Genomic DNA, 21,642 nt, shown 5'->3' on the forward strand with positions numbered 1-21,642 from the left:
ATTCCATTGCAAAAAACGCGATATTGGGTTTGTTTAAATATCCATTTATTTGGCATTTTTCAGGAATTAAATGATGAGCTAACGCTCGATCATTTAATACCTTGGGATTTAAATATCCATTTATGCTAAATTTTGTTTGCTTAAATAACTCATTTTGTTAATTTATCTTTTGTAATTTTATTCTACTACTAAAAAAACTTCTAACTTCATGTTTATCCACCTGTAAACATTAAAATTTGAAGATTTTTTTTCAATCTTTCTAAATAAAAAAAAACTTTGTTTAATAGTCTCATGTCGTTAACTTATGTAGAATTTATATTGTAGTAGGAGATTTTTGTGTATCATAAAGTACGAAACAAAACAAAACCTGTCAATTACATAATTAATTCAACCACTGGATTGTTTGTATAATATTTTCAAATTGATAATAATAAAGAAAAACTAAATTTTATAGGTATAATCACTAAGTAACAAATTGGAGAATAGGAATAAGTATTCTGTTAAAAAAGATGGTGAATTATTTTTCGAGTACCTGTCACTAAACTTCTAATATCTCTGTTGAAATCCGCCTCTACCACCCCTAGAGTCGCCACCCCCTCCTCTGCCTCCCCTGAAATCTCCCCCTCCACCTCTACCACCCCTAAAGTCGCCACCTCCTCTACCTCCCCTACCACCTCTAAAATCTCCACCCCCACGACCGCCTCTAAAGTCACTGCCACCCCCACGTCCATTTCCCCCACTAAATCCGCCTCCTCTCAGACGTTTGTTTTCATCCACATGTTGAGCCATCTCGGAGCTATCACCGTGCCTCTTATATCCTCCAGAATAGTCTCCGCCCCCGGATCCGCCTCCTCTTCCTCCTCCAAGGCGGAAGTCATTTCCTCCGCCTTCTCCACCGCCCCTTCCCCCTCTGAATCCTCCCCCATCACCTCCCCCTCTTCCGCCTCTGAACCCACCACCATCACCTCCACCCCTGCCGCCTCTAAACCCTCCACCATCACCTCCACCCCTGCCGCCTCTAAACCCTCCCCCATCACCTCCACCCCTACCGCCTCTAAACCCTCCACCATCACCTCCACCTCTTCCTCCCCTATATCCTCCTCCTACACCGCCACCCATCTGTTGACCGCCATAATTTTCTCCTTTTGGCGCGAAAAATCTTTCAATCTTCGCCATGTTGTTTCTGAATGAAAATAAAAAAATATTGTTAAACACAAACATTTCTTAAAGAGGAGGTATAGTTGCAACTTTGCAACTTTTGACAACTTTAAAATTCATTAGGCATCAATAATATAAATTACCTAAAATCAATGAATTTTTCATGGAATAATTTCAAGGTTGATTCCACAACTTCATTTTTGTCCGTTTCTCCAGTGGCAATTTTAGTCACCTTAAAATCAAAGGGATAGTTCTATAAAGAAAAATGATATATTCAAGAGTGAGATTCTTGTAGATTTTTGATAAGAAAACAAGTTTAGAAGGTATCAAAAATTGTAATTTGTATAAATAAATGAGGGTGGAGACAATTTCAGGCTAATTTGCCAGTATGGCTCTAACATCCGATTAATTTCACTGCTCAAAAATCATGTTAAGTAAAACATTATGGACAATTTTATGTGAAAGATAAAAATCATAAAATTCATCACTGTTTTGTTGGCTCGAACCTCAACGCCTAAAACTAATAATTTAGAAATTCCTGTAATTTTTAGTAGCGAAGCTACTCTATAATTCACTTTGTCCGTCCGTCAGTCCGTCAGTCAGTCCGTCAGTCAGTCCGTCAGTCCGTAACGCTATGGGGGAAATGGGATTTACTCAGCTCCTATAAAAGATAGAATGCTGAAATTTTTTGACAACATTCGCATTATTAAGGAGCACAATTGACTATAAAACATCATTTGCGGTCGGACCGATTTTTAGCAGGTTTTAGGCTATTTTTATATTTTTCACATTTTTCTCCATATATTCAGTGTTTATGGTCCGATTTTCAAACTTTTTTCAGTTACAGATATCAGAATTAAATTTCCTGTCGTTTAAAGAAACAATCATGAAGGCCAGACTGCCTTTTTAGCAGGTTTTAGGCTATTTTTATATTTTTCACATTTTTCTCCATATCTTCAGTGTATGGTCCGATTTTCAAAATTTTTTCAGTTATAGATATCAAAATTAAATTTCCCGTCTTTTAAAGAAGACAACCATGACGGCCAGACTGCCTTTTCAGCAGGTTTTAGGCTGTTTTTTTTATATTTTTAACATTTTTCTCCATATCTTCAGTGTTTATAGTCCGATTTTCAATATTTTTTCAGTTGTAGATATCAAAATTAAATTTCCCGTCTTTAAAGGAAATAACCATAGCCAGACTGCCTTTTTGGCAGGTTTTAGGCTATTTATAAATATATTTAACAGTTTTTTCCACATCTTCAGTGTATATGGTCCGATAATCCAAATTTTTAAAGTTTTTAAGGATTTAAAAATTAATTTTTTTTGTCGTTTTTTGAAAACAACCATGGCGGCCAGACTGCCTTTTTATCAGGTTTTTGGCTATTTTTATATATTTTACATATTTCTTAAGATCTTTGTTTATTTTGATCCAATTTTCAAACTTTTATGGGATATCAGTATCAAAATAATTTTTCCCATTGTTATGAGCATCTTGTACGTACCTGTACGTATTCCCATCTACGATTTTTTGTGCTTCGCTACTTATGGATGTTGTCATCCTTGTTATTTTACTACCCGTTGCAAACTATTCTTTAACAAATAATTTAAACTCTACTAACGGGAGAATTCCATTGATCTACAAAGCATTGGAAAAAAGTAGGTATTGATCAAAATACTTTAATTTTGAATTTACCTGTTCTTCCATGAAGGCCCTGATCTTGGGATCACAGAGTTCCTTGTCTAGTTCCTCAAAGCAGGCAAGGAAGGCAAGACCAAAAGGACGGGGCACCATATGTCTAAAACAAGATTAGTTTTCATGAGAACTGAAGCCTTTTTTAAATGAAAAACTAGCCATAAATTTTTATATTTCTTCTACTTTTCATACAAACAATCAATGCATTATGTATACTCTTTTATTGTTATTTTCTACTAATTCTTTACCTGGATGTTGGTTTAGGTTGTTGTTGTTGATTGTTACCACCTTTCTTGAAATGTGGTCTCATCTAGGTAAACAAAAAATCATAAGACTGACAGTTGGACAAAGTAAATTATAAAGCAAATGTTCATTGCATTGGTAAAAAAAATACCTAAGGGAAAAAACAAAGGATATAAGAATAGAGGTATAAGAATGAAAGAAAATTACAACCTTCATAAAAAAATCTTTTGTTTCATGACCGACTGACAAGCTATATTATTTACTGAATGCTCTTCGGCATTCTACATATGTTAGCAGCCGATAACCCAAATAGCGTTAAGGACTGACGGACGGACACATTATATTATCGAGTAGCTTTGTCACACAAAAAAAGAATTTACCTGAATAATTTGGCCTCTCTGTCCGTTTTCAGAGGGTCCACAAACATCCACATAATGTCTATTTTTTTTACATGTTCATAAAATCATAAATAATTCATTTGCCATTCTCAAGAAGAGAACTTCCAATTATTCGGGGGGTTGGGGGATTCTTTTGCCTAAACAAAGTGGAGGCCCAACCTTACCGGACCATCAAGTACCAAATTTGACCAAACTCAACCAACAAACTAACAAATTTTAGCAAAAATAAGAGGTGGATGGGAGGGTTATTAAAGCTCAACAAGATCCAAGGCGTGAAAATGACTAATGATTTGATTTTATGTAAACAATCATTCCTGTCACAGATGTTCTTAATATGTTGTGGAATACTGGCATCTGTTCCAATCCCATGCTGATCCATCAAAGCAATCAACTCGCTCTCCTACATATTATTAAACAATTTAGAGATGTAAAGATACAAGATAATTTTTTGGTTTGTATTTGCCATAGTTTCTTAGTGTTTGGAACGAAGTAGTCTCGCCGAGTATGGCTGGTGTTTCAAATTAAAATGTGACGCCATCCACACAGAAGCTTCGGCTAGAGGAAAATAATCTTCTTATTCTACGGCATAACAAACTTTTGACGTGGGGTTAACAACTTGGGATTAAAATTTTTTTATATCAAAATAAGGTTAGTTTTCACCAAATTCTTCGAATAAAGGAAATATAGGACTTTAATAATCAATCAAATAAGAGCAGGATAAATAACTTTCTTTATTTGAGTTACATACAGTATTGTTATTGATTAGCATGGCTGCTAAAAATCAAGTGAGATAAATGTACCTGTAAATAATCTGGAGGTTTGGTATAATCTGTGTGGGTTCTAGTGTCCACAATTCTTACTCTGTCACCCTCTCTCATTTGAGGAATTCTAATATACACATTTATGACTATAAAACAAATTGTTGCAAAGAGTACAATTTCATAATTTATACACAGAGTAGGTACCTATACTATACTTGAAATGCAAAGATTTTACATTAAGTAAAATAGAAATATGTAAATATTTCATATATTTGAATTATTTAAAATCTAAATACCTGTTCACTTTTATAAAAAAAAAATGCCAAAAAATCATGATTTTTAAGTAAACAAAGATTTCAATTACAAAATGAACTAAGAGTAAATAGTTGACTTTGCATTACACAACATCATTTATGAATGCAAAGAGTTCAGCACTAAAAATTTAAAATACAATAAGAATATGATATCATATCTAAAGCATACGAAGAGCTCACTTCAATTGACAATATAGGACGAAATCTAAAGTTTTACCTAAAATCCGGAGTATTGAGCTTGAGTGAAGTAAGCCTCCATGGCATTGCGAACATAAAACCACGGTCGGTAACTTCTTGCCAGGCGTAAGAAAACCTTAAATGAAAATGCATTGTAAAAATCTAAAAAGACTACACCATTTTTATCTTAACTATATTACTTTATCTAACTATCTTCCTATCATTCTTATGTTAAGAGAGGCCAGTATTTGAGTCAACCCTCAACTTTATTAGTTAAAAAGATAAATTTTTGGGTGTAATCTTTTTCTCTAAGAGCAATTTATCTTGGGAGGGTAAAGAACATCAAGGTATCCTTCCCCAAAAAATAGTAATCAAAAAATTTTCCTGATCCTGTAGAGACCAATTTCGAGTTCCTTTGTTAAAACATACATACATCCTAATACTTTAATATAAAGATGTTTATCCAAACATAAACCTACCTATGGCCACCAATATCCAACACGACAGTTCTCTCCCTGTAAGTCATATCATCATGAAGAGTGGCAATGAAATGTCTCGTCACATAATCGTATATCTTCCACTCATTTCCCTTGCTATAATAAACAGATACTATATTATTATTTACTGAGTACAGGTGTTTGTGTGTGATAAGTTCAGTAAAAATAACTGTAAGTAAATACAGCAACAGAACATCAGTGACGACAAAAGCACAAGAAAATAAAGTAAGAGGCAGTTCAACGAAACTAAGAAAAACTTCTATTTGAAAATTATGAAAGTTACTAAATCTTAAAGAGGGGTAGACACATAAATTACAAGAGTATCACGAAACGGCAACTTTATACGGCTTAAAAAAACCGACGTAAAATTTTTATAGTATCTGTTCCTGAATTCATCACGCGGCGCAGCGCGCATTGGAGTAATGGGAGGATGGTCTCCGACATCTCTTCCCCCCTCTGGCGGGTTAATCCTGCCGCTGTTGAGCAGGTAGGAGACCACACGTCCCCAACTGGGGTGGTCAGCTTGTTCCTATATAAACATTTTATGAAAGTTTGGACGAACTCGCGTAAAATCAAGTGTGGGGCGGATGTTCCACTTTTTGAAACAAAATTCAAACGAACTTTGACATAACAATCACACATTGTATCTCATTAAACCAAATACTTTTTTTATTAAATGAATTTTAATCTTCTCTTGGTGGTATCTTTAGGTTTTAGGTTTGGTTTCAAAAGTCAATAATTCAATTGAATTTGGCTTCTACTCGATATCCTTGGATAGAAAAAAATTATAAATGCACCTGCAGGGCTCCAACAAGATCAAAGCTTGGCGCATACGCAGTAGTCTCAGTTCTAGGGTAGGAAATATATCCGCTGGTATACAGATGCTCAGCAGCATGCATAGCAGCTGTTGGAGACATTCCAAGACCTTAGGTGGAAAGATATATAGGTTAATCTATATTAGAGGATTCAAAATTTCTTAGAATTGCTCGATTTAAACAGGCACAATTGATATTGGATCTTATGTCCATTAGTTTGGTCCTCTTAGACTTTAAGAACTAAAATTAACGCAGCTTTTCTAAAATTTGGTAAACTTTCAATACTTTTGGCACCAGTGCAATATGAAGTTATATATTACTTTTGTCTGTTTTTTTTTTTGTTGTTCTAAAAATAATGAACAAAGACAATTAAGCTCAAAATATTCATTACACTTCCATAGCTTCTAGGTAATGATAAAAAAATCCACGAAATTAACTCAAGAATATTACAAAATTAAGAAGTTAGTATTACCTTTCGAGCAGGCTTTTAGTAGGGTAACAGTGTTGAGACCAACTGGTTTCTTTTGAATCTTTGTCTCCTCTGTGACACTGACAATAGTGGCTCCTTGCTGTCCGTTCATACATGCTCGCACAGCCTTAAGATAGATAGATTAGAACAAGGCAAATTTGAAAATTGCAGCTACCCCCTCCCTTATTTTTTAAAATTGAAAATTCAATTGGGTAATTTTTATTTGTTTGTTAATCACTTTAAGGTTAGGTTATATTGGGGGCTGGGTAGTATACACTTCACTTCACGCAATTGCATATGCCGGGCGGAGGTACATACATAAATTCCTTGATTGTTTAATAGCTGCGCTACTATTAATAAAGTTAACCTGTTCAATTTGTTGCAGCTGGTTCCTCTGTGTAATTTGATCTCCATCACACCATTTTAGATCCAAATTTGTTCCTTAATAAATCAACTTTTTTAACTATGAAGACAAGGCTATAAAAGCTTTATTTGTAAAAAAAAAACACAGTAGGTACATTTTGTCTCAAAAACGACGTAAAAGGCAAAAATAACGGCTGATCATAACAGATGAATTATCGGTAATAAAACTTGATTGACAAATAAGCCTATTACCTTTAAATAAATACACAACACATGAAACAAAAAATAATTTTCATAATTAATTTGCCTACCTTGAATATTAACCCTGACATCAACAGTAAAATATTCCTCAGGTCTGAACTCCTTGATGAGTTTATCTCTCTGGACACAGAACCACAGTGTGGGTGTCTGACAGGGACCAAAGCTGATCACCTTCTGGTCTTTCAATCTGAACTTGGCTTTAGCCTAAATAAGATCATTTAAAAAAAAATGTTACTAATGGCTAGTCCATACATTAAAAACAACATAAACTATTTTTCATCTTTCGTCCATATATGTACCGAATTCTTAAATAAACTCTTCTTTGAATAATAGCTATCCTGAGTATCCATCTATCATTCTTTTAATTCAGTAAAAATCTAGATATCTAAGAATCTTTCTGTCTACCTGTTCCAGGTATGCTCTGGTTATCTACCTGCTGAAGGTCTCGCCAGATATTTAAATAATATCTATAATCTATCTCCTTTCAATTCTGTAAAAATCTATGTATCATTTTATTTATCTATCTACCTGTTCCAGGTAAGCTTAGATCTGATGAGGGCTGAGCTAGATTCTTAATCAAACTATTATCTATTGTCTTTTAACTCGATAAAAATCTAGGTATCTTATTATCTACCTGTTCCAAATATTGTCTGGTTATCTGCTGCTGAAGGCCTCACCAGATCATTATTCGAACTCTTCTTTAAAAAATATACCTACCTATATTGTATATATTTTCTCTTATCATTTAGAAAAAAAATCTATGCATCCAACTATCTTTCTATTTACCTGTTCCAAGTATGCTCTTGTCATGAGCCTGCTGAAGGCCACACCAATCTTGAGATCCAACTCCTGCCTGGCGTCCACAGACATGGCAGCATACTTGTCTGGCCGTCCAAGGTTGTCGTAAGCCTAAAAGGTTGAGCTTTAAAATATACAAAAAGATACCTAATTAAACATTCAAAGAAAAGCAGGGGTGTATATTCTGCATAAGATTTATTTTTTTTCCCCGGCTACAAATTTTTTTTATTTTTTTTCCCCCCCTAGTTTTTTCTCTCCAAGTAGGGGGGAAAATGAAAAAATATTTAAAGAACTCTATATTCTATTTATTTTATCCCTCATACCTCACATTTTTTTAGTTTTTTTCTCCAAGGAGGGGGGGAAATGGAAAAAATGTTTTCAGTTTTCTTAATTTTTACATTTTTTTTCCCTCCAACCACTTATGTTTATTTCCCCCCCCCCCCCTTAGCCGGGGATCCCATGCAGAATATACACCCCTGAAGAAAAGTGCCATTTTTTATAATAACTACAAAGGAAATCCACAAAAAAATGGAACATGTAACTTTTATTTTGATCTATCCCTATAAAACTAAACTATAATTAGAACTTACCGATACTAGTTCTTGAGAAGTCAAAGCAGAAAATTTTGCTCTGAGAATTAACAACCGTATTACTTAAGAGTAAAAGTTAATTAGATTTGTTAGGTTTAAAAAAAGAATATTGTTACGTAGTATTACTGGGGTTTTGATAGTCATAATTGTGCTTATTCTAAATAAAAAAATTAACAAAATTTGAATTCAACGATTTTTTTTACAAAAAGTTCGTGGATTATAAAAATATTTAGGCGCATTGTATAAACTTTGAATATTAAGATAAAACTATGGTTATTATTCCTGTAAACATTATCATAAGTGATGAATTCATTGCAGAGTGAGATAACTTCAAAGCCAATATTTTCTCCCTCTCTATCGCAGTCAAGCCACAGAGCTAGGTAGTCAGATTCAGCTGCTAGCTCCTTAACAAATAATTATCTGTTAGTATGATTTATGTTTTTTATTTTACTCTTGATTAAAATCATTTTTCCATTTTAGAAAGAGGTAGAGCTAATACTTATCTCATCCCATAGACGTCAAATCTTTGGAAACCCCTTATTATACCCTCTTCAAAATAAGCTTGGACGTCCTTGTCTGGTCCCTATACTTTAGAATACAACAATAATATTATTAGCTAAGAAACCTGTAAATGTTCCACAATCCTCAGTTTCTTAGTTGTGTCCTCAACAATCTTTTTACACTTGGCAGAGAATAGGTGTGCCAGGTCTCGAACTCGACCATCCTAAAAGTAAGAATATGTTTTAAAATTTTAAAATTTCATTAATGTATGTATGGCTTGGCTTGAAATTAAAAAAATATGCTATTTGTTATGCTTTTATTATGACCATCTAGAAAATTATATTTTAATAGGTAGGATTTTTCTGCACAATTAACTTGAGATTATAGACTTTTTGAGGCACTTTAAGTATAACCCCAAATATTATTCCATTTTTATTAGTTATTTATTTATTTATTTAGAGAGAGGACATTGTACTTTAAATTATACAGTTAGCCAAAGATTTAAGCCGCTTTCATCTTATTCAGAGGTTCAAAAACTATCGGTACTTTTCTAAGCTCGTGATTGGTTGGTTTCAAAATAGTAGTGTCCAAACTTATTAACAGATAATTCTTTTCTACAGAAAGAGTAATTTTGTTTATTAATTCATCATTTATTGTCTTATCCCTTGACTCCCTAGTTAGAAATAACTTATGGTATACCTGCTAATAAAAACCTCACCTCAAAGTTGAGACCATAGATATGACCCACAACACTTGTCACCATAATTTTGCATCTTTGCTTGCAAGGTCCAAAATACTTGATGAACTCAAAAATCTGTTAATTTTTGTGGATTAACTAATTAATCATTATGTAACTAAAGAAAGACATAAAAACCTTTAACAATATAAATTGACTAGTAAATCGGTGGTGCAGGCACCACCTAAAAAATTATATTCTACGTTATCTCACTTCTGAATATTAACCCTATTCTTCCATTGACCTATCCCCGACTATTAACTTTTTTTCCATTGACCTATCCCCGAATGTTAATCATTTTTCTTCCATTGACCTATCCCCGACTATTAACTTTTTTTCTTCTATTGACCTATCCCCGACTATTAACTTTTTTTCTTCTATTTACCTATCCCCGACTATTAACTTTTTCTTCCATTGACCTATCCCCGACTATTAACTTTTTTTCTTCTATTGACCTATCCCCGACTATTAACTTTTTTTCTTCCATTGACCTATCCCCGACCATTAATCATTTTTCTTCCATTGACCTATCCCCGACTATTAATCTTATTTCTTCCATTGACCTATCCCCGACTATTAATCTTATTTCTTCCATTGACCTATCCCTCAATCTCTCTCTCTCTCTCCGAACCGTACTACAAATCAAGTTACTCATAAAGATTACTACGACTTTTATAGTTTCGTTTATTCATCATTTTTTAAAGATTTAATGTCCCTCTCTCTCACTTCCCTTTTCTTCCGTCTTTATTTTAATTTCATTATTTTTATTTAAAACCGTATTTATAATTTTGTCTCTCTTTCTTTAAAATATTTTAGTATCCTAATGTTTTTTGTTTAAAATTATCGTCCTGAAAGGGTTAAACTATTTAGCTAAATGTTAAATTTTAGTTTAATATCTGAACACATTCGGGCGCGTCGCTAGTATCATATTACATTAAAATTTAGTTTTCCTTGATTTACTATATTATAAACTTAAATTTTCTATTTTATGAATAGAAATTTAATACTTCAATATAATCTGAATAGCAACATGAAATAAAAAATTTAATTTATTCCTCATAGAGTAAAATAATGGGTCTTATCATTCTGGTCATTGAGAGTTTATTATTGATTATTGAACCAGTAGGAGTTTTTAACATGTGACCTTTGGAAAACTTGAGCTCATTTATAGACATTTATTTCCTATAAAGATCTGTCATGGATCTTGATGCAATACAGCAGGCCGTTTTGTAAATGTTAAAAATTGGAAGATTTCATTAAATAAAAGTAATCGCAAATATAAGTATTAAATGATATATTCACAAGAACATAAAATCAATAACTTAGAAATTAAAGAAATTAGAATCTGTCACTGAATAAATGCTTTTTTAATTGTGACAGAAACAGAGACAAATCTTTGTTCAAATGCGTTTAGAGCCATAAAAACGACGAAAAAGCATAAAAAAAGTTATAAGGGGAGGGGGGGGGGGGTTAATGCAACCATCTCGTAATCAACGTTTAAATGGCACTTAGAATTCGAATTTCGATCTGAAATTTTGCATGAGTAATCCTTGGTAGGTCTATTTTCCCTAAATCGAACAAAAAGTTGAAAAAGTAACGGCTAACGGCTCAGCCGTTTAGCCGTTTTTTGGCTATTTTTTGGGCAAATCTGTCATAAATTACGTAGAAATCAACACTTTAAAACACATTTTTGCTTTAAATCATGTGAAATGATACAAAAAGTATTTTTTTAGATTTCTAATACCAGCAACTACCGGCTAGAATCGTTTGAAAACGTTTTGGAGCAGCAAAGAGTAATATGTCGAAATAGGTTTCGTGATTTATTTCCATAGAAAAAAGCCAAAAAATGGCTAAACGGCTGAGCTGCCAGCCGTTAGCCGTTACTTTTCCAACTTTTTGTTCGATTTAGGGAAAATAGACCTACCAAGGATTACTCATGCAACATTTCAGATCGAAATTCGAATTCTAAGTGCCATTTATACATTGATTACGAGATGGTTGCATTAAACCCTCCCCCCCCCCCTTGGTGGAAAAGGTTAAAACTAAATCCTGAAAAGATATAAAAACGCAGGCGTGTTATTTATTTGTGAAGTTAACCACTTTCCTGATTAGCGCGGGACTGACCCTTGCGGGTGCGGAACCTTCCGCCAGACAAATGTTCCGCAATCATCTTGGCGACACTTGGCTTCTCCGCTACCATTAGAACCTTCTGGAACTGCTCGTTTTCAGCCATCCGCCTTTCTTTATTCACCTTATTTTTTATATATTTATAATTTTAATATTATATACTTTAAAAGAAATATTTAAGATAGCTAGACAATAGATTATAAAGATTTGAATTTCATTCTATTTTTTAGCTTCTAAATGATAAAAATAGCAAGAATTTTTAAGGACAATTAGGTACCTAAACACAAGATTCTGTTAGATTAGTTTTAAAATGTAAGATTTCTGCTGCCCTCCCATTTCCCCGGTAAGTTGGTAATCCGCTGATTATTCTATAGGTTAAATGTTGGATTTCTAGTTGATGGAATCTGGCATGTATATTAACTTTTACAGATACGCAAGGAAAAGGCTACATATTAAGGCCACAGCTAACTTTACTCATGGGAACTAACCGTCAACTTTTAGTATGGCAGGTATCCATAACATTACCTGTTGTCTCTCTAGCTGGCGGTCAACCAGTTCCTGAACTTCTGGAGGGATGTACTGGTGCGTCTTCTGCATTACTTCCACTATTCCCATTGCTTTCCATATATCCTCTCCGCTCCTAGGTAGACAAATAATTTGATGTGATAATTTCCGTTTCTTATCAGAGTAGTTTTTCCGTCCATGATAGACAGTCAAATTCCTAGTCACATATGAAAACATAACACACAAATAACTTCAAATGTATACTAAATAATTGAACATTAAATTACTGAAAATGTTATAATGTCATATATTAATAAACTTATCCAAACATCAGTCTTTTTACTTAACTAACTGACTATCATCCATGGATGCACCTTGTCATAGACACGAAGACTTCCACTCTCCGTGTGCATCTGAGTCCTAACTTCAAATAATCATGGCTACAACAACAACAACAACCTTGTCATAGATTCGGTCATAATGGGCCCCTAAATTCAACTATTATTCATACAACCACCTATACATCTCTATATATATTGAAGACAGACAGCTGAAATATTCAGTGAAGATTAGTATGACATATGAGCATACAGTCTATTACATTGATTTGTTCGTCTGTCTGTCGGTAATGCTTTAACAGACATAAACCCTTTTGGACTTCGCTAATCATGGATGTATTCATCCTAGTTTTAACTACTATCCATCTATTCAACTTTCAACAAGAACAACAACATCTCATTACCTGGTCAAGAAGGTGAAAGATTCTCCCTTGCAGCCAGCCCTGCCTGTCCTACCAATCCTGTGGACATAATCTTCAGTATTGTTGGCAAGATCATAGTTTATTACAGCACTTACTCCTGTTTTGTTAATATTTTACAATCATACTTGTATAAAAGTAACAGGATCTGTGTCTGTGTGTTTTTCACAGGATATCGCTAAATACTGAACCGATATGGTTCTCTGTTACATTGTAGCTTCTCATATGTACTGATTATAACTATTTAGGGGATGGAGAAATCGACTCTGGAGTAGATAACATTTTAAAGTGAAGCCTCTAGGGGCGTAGCCGCTCGTATTTCATAATGACATCACAACATCCATTAGTCAACAAGGATGACAACATCTATAAAAGCGAAGCACTGAAACGGTAGGACAAACGGACATGAACACTTACATAGTGTCAGAACTAAATAATCAGAATATAAATGTATAAGAGTCAAAGCAAATCTTTAAGTAAATTTGTTGAAAAATTGCTTTATACAGGATAATGTTTATGGACAATGACATACTTACATATTTAGGACTTGATTATAGAGTTGCTTCACTTATAACATTATACTTTGTTGTCCCAGGAATCAATATACCAAAAATCAGACCAATCGGATGATTAGATCACATAAAAATTAGTTGTTAAAAAAGTGAAAAAATCAACAAGTTAAAAATGGACGTACGGAAATTTTGGTAATGATTATAGAGAAGCTACGCTTTCTAAATCGTACCTAACTACTAAAGGAATCATCATGCAAAATTTGAAATCGAAAGGACAATTCTAACATGCCTAAATTAACGAAAAAAGCTATCCGTTACGGACGGACGTACGGACCGACCCTAATTATAGAAAAGCTTTGCTTTTAAAAACCACAGAAACACGAAATATATAGCTTAGAAATTGGATTGTCAGTTGTCAAAAATCTACCAATGCTAGGAATTTCTTCTAAAGTTCAACGAATTACTGACAATCTAGGAAAAAGCATCTATTATTTTATTAATTTTTATAGTGTTAGGTATATTGTTTGTAAAATTTTCCTTTGACATCAAGACCACGTGAAGCAACATCTGTAGCAACCATAACATTGCAACGTCCATCCTAAACAGATAGTTTTTGACTGGTGGAAAAATTAGATGCAACACAGTCTTCCTTTAATTGTAAGGCATAATCCAAAACTGCATATGAGATATCTACTTTACAACAACCAGGGTGGGAGAGGATATTGGGCTGTTTATTAGACAAGTTCCCAAAATTTTATGATTTGGTTTTTTATAAGTTGACTGTATAACTTTGGGGACTGATTTATTGAATTTAATTGGCTGTATCATTAAGTTGAATGTCCAAACGTTTCAACCACTAATTATAATATACATAAGGGGTAATTTTGTGCGTCATCATTGGGGCTGTACTTCAATAAATCGGTCATTAGTCCTTTTATATCCCTGGCAACAACCCATTATTTTTGTTATATACTAGTATCTATATCCAAAGGAATCAAAGCTACCGTAAAATTCGCCAATGTCTTCTCTCTACCTATTCTTGGGTCATATCACTGTGTATTGCACTGGAACTCGTTGTCTATCTAATTCTCTGAATTATCTATCTGAATTTCTATCTATCTTTCCTACTAAATATTTCATGCATATTATAGAACCTACCTTAAAATTAGCCAGTGTCTTCTCTCTATATTCTTGAGTCCTATCACTGTGCATCGCGCTGGCCCTGATTCCTTGTCTGTTTAACATATTAGCCACAAAGTCACATGTGTTCTTACGGGCCACAAATACAAGCACTAAATGCTGATTTGAGTTAAACCTAAATAAAAATCATTTTATTTTATACATTCTACGAGTACTAAGAATATTTATAGGTAAAGGGGACTATCCACGAACAAGAGCAAGTGATTCTAAGCACCTTCCAGCATTGATCCTTGGCATTTTTTTAGTAAATATACTAGGTTCATGTTTATTATTTGGTTTATCGACTAAAAAGTTAGGTTTCACCATGGTTTTATATGAAAAATACTTTGAAATGTTAAATATAGTTTGGTGCAAATTCGTCAAATGTTTTGATGAGTTCAAACTGTTGTTTAAAAGCTTTGACACAAAAATATTTCATTTGGATTAAAAATGTATGTTTATAAAAAGGGTTGATAGCTTGTAATATTTTAAACAGTTTAAACTTTAATTAATGTACTTTTGCAATTTACAGCATTTAATGCTTTTATTTAATTTTGTCCTTTGAACTCAACAAAGCAGTAGATGATATTGTATCTTAAAATGCTTTACATTTTAAAGTTTTTTCATATGAAACCATGGTGAAGCATAACTTTTTAGTCGTTAAACCAAATATTTAAAATAAACCCAGTATATCTATAATACAAAGTAGAACGATGTCTGTCTGTCCGTCTGTCCGTCTGACCGTCTGTCCGTCCGTCTGTCTGTCTGTCCCTTAAGATCTCGGTAACCACTGAACCGATCGGATTCTACTCTTCAGGGTATATACCTATTGGTCCTGTGGTGGTTTTAAGCTATTTTCTTGGGGGGTGGGACACCCCCAACCCCCCAAAAACAAAAAAATCCCCCCCCCATTTTTTTTTTTTTTTTTTATATTTGCTGAAGATTTCCTAGGTCCTTTGGTAAAAAATATTTTTTATTCCAGCATTTATTTTGAATGAAAGAATAGCAACATTCTCTCACTAAAAACAATAAATATTAATTTTTTTTATCACCTCTTGGGGCAAAGCCCCTAGAGGCTAGGGGCGAAGCCGCTAGTTCACTAAAAAAATAATACGGATCAATTTTGGAAGGTGCTTAAAAGGATAAAATCACTTGCTCTTGTTCGTGGATAGTCCTCTTTTAATAAATGAAACATCAAACCCCATATTGATCACTGAATGAGATTTTTGTGTGCACTTTAATTGAATTTAGATAACTACATAAGTGGTATTATTGTTTCTCAAAATTGAAGATTATATGTATTAATTTTTTTCCATTGCCTTATCCCTCAAAATCCCTGCTTACCTTTGTCTAAAAAGAGTGAGAAGTTCATTGTCCTTATCCTCCCCGGATCTCAGCAGTATCAAATGCTGGGTAACATCCTCATTTGCCCTGCAACAAGATATTAAAATTTAATATCTATTATACAAAGTAAGTAGTAGGATGACTATCTGTCCGTCTATCTCAAGCTTAAAATCTCGGCAGCCGCTGAATCGACGAGGTTGTACTTCTCTGGGAATTCATACTATTCCTTCTAACGCTGTGGTGATTAAGTCATTTTCTACCCCAAAAAAATAGTTTATTTTTTTTCAACTAATAAGGGGCATCACCCTTCAGCTGTTCTTGCGAAGTCACTAGTAAAGAACCAATAGTACTATCGCTATCAAGGCACCAAATTATATCTATTTTTGCTAGATAAAAACATGTTCCTTAACGTGGTTTAAAAATTAAGCGAAAACAAAAATAAAAGGAGACTAGGTACCTATTGAAATACTGGCGTCTAATGTCTACTTGAATAAGGAAATAATACAGCTGTAACCAAAAACTGAATTTATTCGAAAATATTTGCTAATTTCAGCAGATTTTTCTCGCAATTTTGGTGCGCAACGCTTCGTAGTAAAGACGACCTTTAACTGCCCACCAATAATCCTACCTGAGGCCTTCTTCAGGTTTACCCATTTGGATGTGGACAGGCTGATACAAAAACTCTCCTGCTAGTCTTCGAACCTAACACAACAAAATTAAATATAAATTATTTCCTTTTTTGTCGTTTTTTTACAGGAAGTGAATCTTTTTACTAGTGATGGCAATCCGTCAAATTTTTGGGCCGGACTCGGATTCCGGATTCTTAAAAGAATCCGTCAAAAAAAATGGCGGATTCCGGATTCGGATTCCGGATTCTAGCAGTATTTTAAAAGGATTTTTTTTAATTTCAAAAATTAAGTGCTGCATATGTCCTAAAAATTAATGTTCTTGGTGTTCTCTATAATTCACTTTTGATAATCGAACCAGATTTTAAAAGATTGTATATGTAATGATGATAATCTTTGCCTTCAAAAAGAGGCAGTTGAAAGAAAAAACTCAAGACGCTAATTTTAGCCTACCAATTAAGAATCCAGAATCCGCTATTAAAAAAACGGATTCCGGATCCGGATTCGGATTCCAAAATTGGCACAAAAATTGGGCGGATTCCGGATTCCAGATCCGGATTGCCAACCCTACTTTTTACTCCGGATAACCTTGTGCAAGTAAAAAACTCAATTTTTCGGCATTTTTCTTTAAGTGCCCTGTTAAGAAGAAACCTAAACACTTTATTTAAAAAAAAAAAAAAAATAAGGGGTAGGGATAGTTTTCATTTCTTTACGATAAGAATGCTGAACTACTAAAGAATGTTGTCATCCATCTGAAGATTAGGTAAATATTATTTCTATCTAAATCAATTAACTGAAAACTTTGAATTACCTCCTGTGGCCAGGTGGCTGAGAACATGAGGGTTTGTCTCTTTCTCGGCACTTTCTTCAGGATGTCACGAATCTGGGGCTCGAATCCCATGTCCAACATTCTATCTGCTTCGTCCATAACCAGGTAAAAAACGCTAAAAATAATATATTTCCAGTATGGCCTCGAAACCGATTAATATCCGCTGAATTAGAATCGGTTCTAAGCCATACTGTAAAATCATTTATCGAATCGTAATGTATCCAGTTTTCTACGACTATAAAACGGAAAAATCATGATATTAAACCAGGTCTGTTAGCCCATGCCTTCAGCATCTCGAGGCTAACAAAATTGGTTTTATTCTTATAATTTTACATTTTTATATCCGTGGAAAAAAAATAACAATTTAGTATTATACAGTGGGGCTATAACGATCGCTTTGACATTTACAGCATTTTATTCTATCTTCTTCTAATCTTTTGCCTTAGTTACTACTTTCCACTCAGCAGGCAACCAACCCTTTGATTGCACATTTTTGTCTAAAAATACTAACTTTAAAAGGCAAAAACTATTTTTTTAGCCAAGGCTCTTTTTTGAAGCAATTAAACTTCTGCTAGTCCCTCCTTTTTTTGGCATTTAAATTAAAAATAATATTTAATCTTACTTGGATAAATCAACTTGTCCACCTTCCAGAAAATCTAACAATCTTCCAGGTGTAGCAACTAAATTAAAATATTTGTTAATAAATTTAATATTGAAAAAATGTCGTTTTGACTAAAGCGAAGTTTTGAATAAAAAAAATAATTAACCATAGAGTGTAAAAGATTATAAATAAAATAGTTTTTATTTTAAAAATGGAAAATGAGGGGGGGTGAGTAGTGATCTCATTACCGACTAGGGGTAGAAGTTGGATTATTAACAGGAATCTTAGGCAGGGGTGTTTATGCTTAACAAGATTCATATTTTTTTATTTTTACTTTATTTCCCCCTCCCACGGATTTTTTATCTCTCTCCCCCCCCCCCTCCCTTTGGAAGAATATACATAGGATAGGGCAAGGTCAATGGACGAAAATAATTATTATGTAAATCAAAATTATTAGTGGAATAGATTGCACAATCACACTATTATTTCCATTAAAACCATCACAAATCAATCTTGAAACCTTATTTTATTTAAGTTAATAATGTCAGAACGTGTTTAGAAGTAACAGAATTTAACAACCTACCTAAAACAGAGCACCCTTGAATAGCCCTCATCTGATCTCGTTTGCCAGCCCCGCCATAAGCTACGGCACAACGGTAACCTGCGCCCTCGCTGTATTTCTCTGCCTCTTCCTAAATATATTAGTAGAATAATAGGATGTCTATGTGGATGTCTGTTTGTTCCAAAATAATTCATTATTCCTTAGATCAATTGAGTTCTATAATTTATGTAGGTACACTTTATGGGGACGCGGAAAGGTTCTCATATTATATATTTTGTTGGAGAAGAGCTTGACCCTAGAAAAAGAAATTGATGCTTTTACACAAATTAACTTGTTGAGCAAGGAAACCCTCAAAGGAACGTAGACTAACCATACCATAGTTATTAAGTATCTAACTCAATTGATTATAAAGGGTCTTAGAAATTCTTGTATCTGCCCCCAAAGTGTGATGGAGCCTTAGACAAACCTTTTTAGAGACTACTGTTTTGAAAGTCCCAAAGGCCATATCAAGGGCAATTAGCAAAAAGGCATGATAAAAACTATACCTGGATTTGGGTGGCCAGTTCTCTGGTAGGCGCCAGTACTAAACAGTTAATAACTCCAGCTCTACCGCGACCACTTGCGTCCATCTTCTTGAAACCTTACAAAATTATTATGCATTGTTTGATACTCTACTAATCTGAATTAACACTGAGCTTCACTCGGGATGGTTTCAGGTTTAGATTTAAGCCTTGGAGTGGTTTTAGGATATTTTTTGCCATCTTATCTCACTAAATAGGTACAAAGTCCCAAGATAATTGGAAAATAGATTGATGTACTTACTCCATGAAATTAAACACATTTCTGTAAATTAATTGAAAAATTTGAACTGAATAAGCGTTACCGATTAATGTAGAGTAAATAAAAACCCAAGATCTTAAATAGAATTGTTTGGAGAATTTTGATCACCTTTATTCCAAGCCAAACTAACCTGGCAACAAGAAGGCCAACGTTTTGCCAGAACCAGTCTTGGCAATGGAAATAAGGTCTCGGTCCTGCATAGCAATTGGCCAGGATTGTGCCTAAATAACATATCAAGTTAGAACAAGATATTTCAATTAGTAAGATGGCAATTTTTAGTCCGTCATATTACAGGATTAGCTCAGGTTAGGTTAGAGTATTTTGGATACTAGAAGCCCCGGAAAGTTAGAGAACCCCGCAGGGGTCAAGCAACCACTTCACCATATTTAATCTTATTTAAAACTTATATTTCAGTAATCGATATGCTTTTTGAGTGAAAGAATCGCTGCATTGCACAATATTTCTATAAAATACCTAGTTTGTATCGCATTCCAATGCATAAAAACTTTTAATAGTCCTACCTGAATAGGAGTAGGTGCTTGGAAGCCTGCTTGATAGAAAGAATTGAGCTGGGACTGAGTGATGCCAGGAAAATCCTCAAATCTTTCATAAGGATCGGGCACTGAACTCACCGGGTTCCGGCCTTAAAAAGTAATGGATGATTTCAGATAGAAGATTTTATTATCTACATCTAAAAGTACCAGAATGTTTCTCTGTGTTTGCTTTTCACCTTTACATCATCCTATAGGTCCAAGAGAAAGTATATGGCTATTTTAAGAAAGGTTACCTGCATCCTCCCAAGAGAAATCACCCCCCTATTTTTAACATTTTTCTTTTTTAAAGTTGTAATTGAAGTTAATAGTCGAATTGCCCCCCCCCCCCCCTTACCCTCCTACTAAGTGCCTCGAGGGGCATAAGTATCAAATAAATACCTAATCAATTAAGGAATAAATAAATGATTAATTGTATATTTCTTGGTTATCTAAGTTTTGTATAGTGTCTATCTACCTGCATATTGTGCAGCCCTATCCATAACAGTAAGACCATGTGTATTCCTATATCTATTATGATCTTCAGGTCTTGGTTCCCGGGCCTCATCATCCCCTTCTCCACCCCAGTCCTGTTCCATTGTTCTTATAAACCATATATATTGGGTATTACAATGGCCAAAGACTTGATGATTATTTCAAAGACCAGAAATGGTTATGTAATTGAAAGATATATCAGACTTTCAATAAATTCCTAAGTAACATTTTATAATTAACCTTCATGAAATGTAGGCGTCTCTATTATATTTATATTTTTTAGGTCCGAGGGTGCAAGCTTTTCCGCAGTGGACCTATCCGGGGAGGAGGAGAAGAAGATGTACACCCCCGGGCAAACCTGCACCAAACCACCTGTTCTGACAGCCATGTCTCCCGTCCGGGTTTCCCCCACGGGGCTGGCCTAAAGGGCTTTTAAGTCAGCCCCTGTCAGCTCTGGAGGCCTTGGAGGCCTTTCAACTCCAACCCTCCATAACCACATCCAACATCACCCCCCCTCCTCCCCTCATCCTCTCTGGCGACATCCATCCAAATCCTGGTCCCAAATACCCTTGCTCTACCTGCTCCCGCAACATAACCCGCTCCTCTGGTGCCTTCCTCTGTAACTCCTGCCAACTTTGGGTTCATCCCAAATGTTCCCTCCTCTCATCCAAATCCGAATACAATTCTAACTGGTCCTGTCCACCCTGCATCTCTGCCTCCCCTACCCCCTTCTCACCCATTTCCCCCCAACAATCAACACCCCCACCTAAATCCCGTGGCCCCAAATTTCCATGCCCTATCTGTTCCTTAGGTGTTACAAAATCCACTGGCTCCTTCCAATGTAACTCCTGCCTCCAATGGGTCCACCCCAAATGCTCCCTCCTTCCATCCTCCACCCACTACTCCCCCTTCTGGATATGCCCCTCCTGTTCCCCCCAAAATTCCCCCCCTCCCTCACCCTC

The 21,642-nt window shown here is 34.6% G+C and overlaps 1 protein-coding gene across 18 annotated transcripts in view; it reads right to left on the reverse strand.

Annotated features, from left to right (window-relative positions):
• Positions 1–21,642, reverse strand: part of LOC145305650 (uncharacterized) — a 32,355-nt gene that overhangs the window by 2,882 nt on the left and 7,831 nt on the right. For 6 of the 18 annotated variants that reach the window (XR_013874670.1, XR_013874668.1, XR_013874667.1 and 3 more), the window contains exons 12-44: positions 20,664–20,773; positions 20,177–20,298; positions 19,786–19,876; positions 19,361–19,455; positions 18,837–18,945; positions 18,275–18,332; positions 17,635–17,767; positions 16,826–16,899; positions 16,198–16,284; positions 14,833–14,989; positions 14,210–14,272; positions 13,148–13,260; positions 12,427–12,541; positions 11,879–12,025; positions 9,757–9,852; positions 9,163–9,261; positions 8,820–8,941; positions 8,538–8,577; positions 7,936–8,058; positions 7,200–7,353; positions 6,893–6,966; positions 6,529–6,652; positions 6,039–6,166; positions 5,628–5,770; positions 5,224–5,337; positions 4,785–4,880; positions 4,293–4,380; positions 3,807–3,892; positions 3,475–3,532; positions 3,100–3,161; positions 2,852–2,954; positions 1,302–1,390; positions 368–1,183 (exon numbers count right to left, since the gene is read on the reverse strand). Coding sequence is in view for 3 of the 18 variants with exons in the window: in XM_080147357.1 (XP_080003483.1) it covers positions 547–1,183; positions 1,302–1,390; positions 2,852–2,954; positions 3,100–3,161; positions 3,475–3,532; positions 3,807–3,892; positions 4,293–4,380; positions 4,785–4,880; positions 5,224–5,337; positions 5,628–5,770; positions 6,039–6,166; positions 6,529–6,652; positions 6,893–6,966; positions 7,200–7,353; positions 7,936–8,058; positions 8,538–8,577; positions 8,820–8,941; positions 9,163–9,261; positions 9,757–9,852; positions 11,879–12,025; positions 12,427–12,541; positions 13,148–13,260; positions 14,210–14,272; positions 14,833–14,989; positions 16,198–16,284; positions 16,826–16,899; positions 17,635–17,767; positions 18,275–18,332; positions 18,837–18,945; positions 19,361–19,455; positions 19,786–19,876; positions 20,177–20,298; positions 20,664–20,773 (3,910 nt within the window). In the remaining 15 variants the exon portion in view is untranslated. Of the gene's footprint in view, positions 1–149; positions 1,184–1,301; positions 1,391–2,851; positions 2,955–3,099; positions 3,162–3,474; positions 3,533–3,806; positions 3,893–4,292; positions 4,381–4,784; positions 4,881–5,223; positions 5,341–5,627; positions 5,771–6,038; positions 6,167–6,528; positions 6,653–6,892; positions 6,967–7,199; positions 7,354–7,935; positions 8,059–8,537; positions 8,578–8,819; positions 8,942–9,162; positions 9,262–9,756; positions 9,853–11,878; positions 12,026–12,426; positions 12,542–13,147; positions 13,261–14,209; positions 14,273–14,832; positions 14,990–16,197; positions 16,285–16,825; positions 16,900–17,634; positions 17,768–18,274; positions 18,333–18,836; positions 18,946–19,360; positions 19,456–19,785; positions 19,877–20,176; positions 20,299–20,663; positions 20,774–21,642 lie in introns of all 18 variants that reach the window. The other 12 variants (XR_013874671.1, XR_013874659.1, XR_013874658.1 and 9 more) reach the window with 6 other exon arrangements.

This window comes from Acartia tonsa, chromosome 14 (assembly GCF_053477335.1).
Source record: "Acartia tonsa isolate MP-2025a chromosome 14, ASM5347733v1, whole genome shotgun sequence".
NCBI lineage: Eukaryota > Metazoa > Arthropoda > Copepoda > Calanoida > Acartiidae > Acartia > Acartia tonsa.